Genomic DNA, 6294 nt, shown 5'->3' with positions numbered 1-6294 from the left:
GACAAATGTTCTCTGTTTGTCCCACAAGGGAAATATAGCCATGAAATTAAAATTTCACACTTTTTTTTCTTTTATTGAGATACAGGTCTTTAAGCATAATAGTACAGAAACACTAATAACAACTAAACTTTTTAAAAAATAGAAAGATAGAGTTTCACTGGATTACCATAATTCTTATTGTTAAATAGACTAAAAAGGCTGCTAGATACTACTAAAAATCGAGTTTTTAATTTACAAAGTAATGTCATTTTCAAGGGTTTCTTTGTAGTTTTACTCCTCTTGCCAGAAATAATTTTTAAATACTAAAATTTAAATTAATCCATTACTACAGTCTCTATATGAGTACGTACATTTAAACACATGAAATAATGTTAAAGATGCAAATATACGATTCTCTCAGATTAATTATTGTTTCTGCTCTTTTATCATTTTTAAACAAGAACTACAGAAGCTGTAGAAAGCAAATGTACCAACTGTGCCTTTATGATTGGTTTTGCACACCTAAGCAGAGCAGTAATGCAAACATAAAACATCAATAAATATCAATATCCTAGTGCCATTCCATATAAACAGCCGTTGAGAACAATTATATTCTACTGATCATATCGTATTTCATACGATATACAATCTCATAATCATAGTTCGGGTTGGAATAGACCTAATCCGCTCAAAAAAAGATCTAATTAAGATACTAATTTTAGCTCTTTACCGGGGTGGGGGGACGGACCAATTATTTGTTTTAAATGTCTCCAGAGGTGAAGGGTCCCTCTGTTCCAGTGCTCTGCCAGCCTCAGTGTAAGGAAATTTCTGCTCATGTTGAAGGGGAATTTCTTGTTTATGGCCATTGCTCCTCGTCCTGCACATCTGTGAAGAGTCTGGCATCACCTTCTTGGCACCCGCCTGAGATACGATACACGTGGGGCCAGTGCACCACTTCGTGTTTCGTACACGTGTGGGGGCGATGGAACCACAGCGGCGGCAAACAGCCAGAGGCACTGAGGGGTTAATGGGAACACCGGCAGCTCTGCACACAGGGCTCCACGCGGGGCACACGAACCGGGACCGGCGGGCACTGAAGGGAGCCGAGTCCCCCGCTCCACCACCCCCGCTCCCGAGCGGCGACAGATGCGGAAAGCGCCGGGAAGCGCCGCCGCCCGCCCCGAGGCGGGGCCGGGCCCGGCCCGGCCGTCACGGCCGCGGAGGCCTCTGGGACACGCAGTCCCCGCCCGCCCGCCCGCGCCGCTGCCGCCCGCCCGCGCCGCTGCCGCCCGCCCAGAACTACCGGTCCCGGCGCGCCCCGCGCCCAACCCGAGGGAGCGGCTCCGGCAGGAAAGCGGCAGCGCGGCCCGGTCAGCCAGCCGCGGCCATGAGCTCCGCCAAGGAGTCCCAGAGCCACCACGGCCTCAAGCGAGCGGCCTCCCCCGATGTAACCGGGCGCGGGGCGGCGGCGCGGCGGGAGGGGGTTGGCGGCGCGGGGGGCGGCGGCAGGGCCGCGGTTCGGCGGCGGAGCCCCCGGCGGGACGCGGGCAGGCCGCGGCCGCCCGGGCGGGCTGCGGCGGGGCGCGGAGGGGCCGCTCGGGGCGGGCGGGCGCAGTGAGCGTGTGCTCCCGCAGGGCTCCAGCAGCTGGGAGGCGGCGGACCTCGGCAACGAGGAGCGGAAGCAGAAGTTCCTGCGGCTGATGGGCGCCGCGAAGGTGAGGCCGCCCCGCCGCCCATCGCCCCCACGCGGGGCGGGCACAGGGACCGGGGTGCGCTCCGCGGGGATCAGGGTTCTGCGGGGCGATCTGAGCGAAGCGTCAACAGCCCAGGGCTGCCGGGCTTTGGGGCTCTCCTTCAGGAGCATTTGGGTTTCACCGCTGTTGTCTCAGCAGCCGTGTTACACAAAACGGCGCTCGGAAGTTGTCGAGTCCGGCGCCACAGCTTCATCCCCACCCCACGCCTTAACTGCTTTCAGACCAGCTCGTAAAATTCTTGTGGACGCTTCCGAGAGACAGGCCTTGTTGCAAATTAACAAACCTTCGTACTAAGTATGTAAATTTCTCTGTCGCTGGAAAAACTTTTAAAAGAGTGGTAGCTGATAGACTAAAGCAGTAAACTTAAGGAATATTTTTAAAGAGAAGACACTCTAAAACTAAATTTCTGTTACGCCTGCTGCCAAAAATGCTGCAAAACTGGTTAAATGTAATGATTTTTTTCATGTATAAAGTGTTGGTTTAGTACTGCACTTTTTCTTACTTTCAGAAAAAACATTATCTGTAGCAACTTATTTTGCTTGAATACAGTAATTTTGTAAGCTAAAATAGCTAACTGTATTAAAGAGGTGAAAGTTAGGACTTTGTAGTCGATAGGGATACAGTGCCCCATTAAAGCATCCCACTACCACTAATCTGAATGTCTGCTTGGGTACTTAATGTGCTTGCTGTGTAATGCCAGTTCTTGCCTATTGGGACACATTTGCTAAGGAGCAACTACTGAGCCAGTAAATTAATCATTACTGTGAAGGTCTTACCTGATACCGTGACCAGTCTGAAAGTGGGATCATCGTAAGATAAATGACCTGAACTGTTGCAGAGTATCAGAGAAAGGGTAAATGATCAGGACCTGAATACACATCTGTCTAGTATTGTGTAGTATAATTTTTGTATCAGTGGCAAGAAACAGTGAAATAGAACCATCTGTGGGGCCTGGGAAGAGCACAGAATGTGTAGTTGCTGGGGTTTCTTTTTCAGAAAATTCAGCAAAGGAAAGATGAAACAAGCTCACCTAGAGGCAGCAGCTGTTAGCTAGGAAAGGTTCCAGTCCTACAGTTGGGTGGCAGGGTTTGACAGCAAACCTTTTCCATTCAGGATGTCCATGATGTTGGCAGAGCTGTCAGTGCACCCTAAAGTTCCAAAACAAACTGCCTTTTCTTTTAGAAAGAACATACTGGCCGCCTTGTTATCGGAGACCACAGATCCACCTCTCACTTCAGGACAGGTCAGTTTATCCAACAGCTGATACAAAGTTGGAAATCTAACCCTTATTTAGGAACATTCCAGTGCTCTGAGCTTGGTAGATATGGCAAGGAGGGATTTCAGGATTCATGGCTGCAGCTGAAGATGGGTCAGGCTGTAGAGTTATAGAAGTTCCTTATTTCTGTTAGATTACTGACAAATGGTTTCTCTGACTGCACTCACTTGCCTTTTAAAGTTGAGTATATGCCAGGATATCTAAACTATGTACATAGAAAAGAACAGGGTTTGATTTCTCCCTGAGCTGGTTACCTATTGAATAGAAAGATCTCTGCCCTAAAGCAATGAGGTAGAAGCTAAAAAGGTCTGCAAGGTCATCTTCAAGATCAAGGCAATCAGCAGTAATTGTATGTCTTGTAAAACCATGGTACCTCCTTATCATGCTTTCTTGGGAAGTCAAAATACATGACACCAAGCTGGGTTGGACTGCACTTCTTGAGAGAAGCCTTGATAAAGCCTTGTGGAATAGCAGCTGTCAGCGTTCCAGAAAACTTTCCCTCACAGTCAAGGAAGTTTTTCCTGATGCGCTCCACTGATCATTTTTCATGTGTTGAAAAATTATCTATGGCCCAAAATAAGCCTGAGGATTGGTTTGAGGTGCTGCTAACTGTTAGCTTACAGAGACTGAGAATCACTCCTTCATACCTGAATTTCTAGAAAGGAAGTGATGCTTCTCCTTAAAGTCATACAGAATCAGTACTCAGTTGTTAATAGCAAAAAGTTAAAAAGCTGAGGGTTTTAACACTTCTTTGTCCAACATACAGTTCTTGTCCTTTTACAATAACATACAGGTCTAATTTCCAAATGAAGAAATGTGGATTTGCAATACAACCTTTCAGCTTCACAGAGATACAAATTAAAAGCTAGTGTTGTCAGCCTCCTGGGGAAAATTAGAGATTCCTACCTTTCCAAGTACATAGGATCCTTAACTATTTTAGACCACTTACTCTAGTAAATAAAGGGGCTATAGAAGTAGCTCATGAAAATTAATTTTTCTGCTAATTGCTAAGGATGGAAAAACACAGAGCTGTAGTAACTGTTCCTTGTAATTTGGGATGCATGAAACAGTTTCAGATACAGCTCCATAAACAAGAGTGGTGCTATTGTCCCAGTGCATGATGCTATATCTGAGGGATGATTTAATCACAGTAATCCTGTGTTATGTAGTGAAGGTCACAAAGTTTCTCCTTGCTGGGGCATGTTGCAGTATTGGCTGGAAACACAGAGAACTCACACTGATTACATTTACCTTGTTCTGTAGAACATAACACTGCATAGTGCAACTCTGGAATGCATCAGGTCTCAGGAACTTCCCTGCCCTCTTTGTATCAAAGCCGTCCTGCTTGCACACTTGGTACTGTTGCTTTAAAGTCTGCTGATTTGTATGCAGTAATAATGGATCCGGGTTTAGAATGGTTACATTTAAACTTCTTGCCTTTGAAAATGTGACTTCCTGTAATTTGGTGTCTTTGTTAATTTGAATAACCATAACCAAAGTACCCTGGACAATGCAGGGGAAGAAGACAAGAAAATGAATGAGGAGTTGGAGTCTCAGTACCAGCAGAGCATGGACAGCACCATGTCGGGGCGGAACCGGCGCCACTGCGGGCTTGGCTTCAGTGAGGTACTGAGTTCACTTCTGAATGATTTGGCTTTCACTTCACTAAGACAAGGTGGTACTGGGTTTAAAAATCCAAGCAGACTTCCATGGTTTACATTAAAGGACAAAGTTATTGCAGCCACTTGGCTGCTGTTTGTGTACACTGGTGGTCATTTAGGTGCTCATAAATGACTGATGCTTCTGGTTGTTCTGAGAAGTGAAGACTTCTGCTCCAGAGCAGTCAAGACTGATTAGGGCACAAAGTGACAAATATATTAAATCAGGGTGTTGCTGAGGAATACATAAGTAGGCAGGATAACCATCTGCATTGTTGTTGGCAGTACCATTGAATTACTTCAGCATTTCTCATGCTGCAGTTCGCTAAATGTCCTTTCAGAGGTCAGTCACAAATGTGAGTTCTTGATGGTTAGTAACCTTTAGTTCCACCGTGTCACACTCTGTGACACATATTCCAGTGTCAATACTGGAATTACTGAACTAATATGATCTGGAACTTCAGACTCACTGAATGGTATCTTTAGGATTTCTGTTGTAACTAAATAAACCAGTGGCTGATGAATCCATGCATGTCACAGCTGGCATGATTAACCACTTCAGGGAGTTGCTTTCTGTCTAATAATTTGTGTCTTACAGGCTTCTGTTTGGTAACATGGCCTATTTTAGTACCAAAATGAAAGGAGCCATTAAGTGAAACAATCTCACTGGGAAATTTTAAAGGCTGCAGTGGATTTGCCAGGAAATAATATTTTATCTCTCTCATAATCTGAACTTACAGTTTCAGGAAGATGAGCAAGAGGCAGCTGGACACTCCTCTGATGAGAGTTCAGAGGATTCTGAAAGTGGCTCTGATTCGGAGCAAGAGGAGTCTGCAGAGGAGCTACAAACTACTGAAAAACGTGATGAAGCTGAGGTTCCAGAAAACAAAAAAGAAGCAAAAAGCAACTATAAAATGATGTTTGTGAAAGCCAGTGGTTCATAACTGCAGTTGTAACAGCTTTGTATTTAAAGTACAGTAAGCCTTATTGTTACAGTGCAAAGTGGAGGACTGCTACAGCACAGATATTTGTATTTTGATTTTAAAAAGACCCTGTTAGATGACAAAAAGTAGTATTTGCTTTCTGTTGCCATTGATAACATTTTTATGGGCACAGTGATATTACTGGTTTTTGTAAAGTGTATAAAATCCTGGATGGAGAAATAAATTTGTTTTGTTCCTGCCCAGTCTTTACAATGTTATCTGAACTATCCCTTCCCTTATTCCATGCCAGTTAAGGAAGCTTCATGTTAGTGGTTTATTCAGTTAGTACCCCAGTCTTGAATTTTTGACTGTTAAGATTACATGTGAATTACGTGATGTTGCATTAGTTGTAAAATACCAATATCAGCATTCTGTGATGTACTAGAGCTTTAAACAATGATTTTGTCTATAGATGCTAGTGTTGGCAGGGCTGAGGAGAAATTGCTCACTTTTGTGACAGCATTGATCACTGTATCCATCTGAAGTCCTACAGCAGTTGCATAGAGAATATGTTTTAGAAAAGCGTAATACAACAGAAGGCTCTAATTGCTTCTTTGGCTTTCTAACAAGGGGGAGGAGCTGTAGTTGTTTCTACCTTTCAGTAGAAAAGAGTGATTTTTTGAATTACTGGTTCCTGGCTAGAG

General features: G+C 44.7%; 1 protein-coding gene across 1 annotated transcript; it reads left to right on the top strand.

Moving 5' to 3' along the window:
* The first annotated feature begins 1268 nt into the window (after nt 1–1268).
* On the top strand, nt 1269–5853 carry C6H11orf58 (chromosome 6 C11orf58 homolog). The gene is made up of 6 exons (XM_068194085.1): nt 1269–1426; nt 1614–1694; nt 2916–2976; nt 4526–4635; nt 4685–4687; nt 5408–5853. The coding sequence occupies exons 1-6, from the start codon at nt 1367–1369 to the stop codon at nt 5609–5611; spliced, it is 519 nt and encodes a 172-aa protein (XP_068050186.1). The 5' UTR covers nt 1269–1366; the 3' UTR covers nt 5612–5853.
* Nucleotides 5854–6294: the final 441 nt, after the last annotated feature.

The sequence above is a fragment of the Anomalospiza imberbis genome, chromosome 6, assembly GCF_031753505.1.
Source record: "Anomalospiza imberbis isolate Cuckoo-Finch-1a 21T00152 chromosome 6, ASM3175350v1, whole genome shotgun sequence".
NCBI lineage: Eukaryota > Metazoa > Chordata > Aves > Passeriformes > Viduidae > Anomalospiza > Anomalospiza imberbis.
The sequence above is the reverse complement of the archived record's forward strand: the minus strand, read 5'-3'. Positions and strand labels throughout refer to the sequence as shown.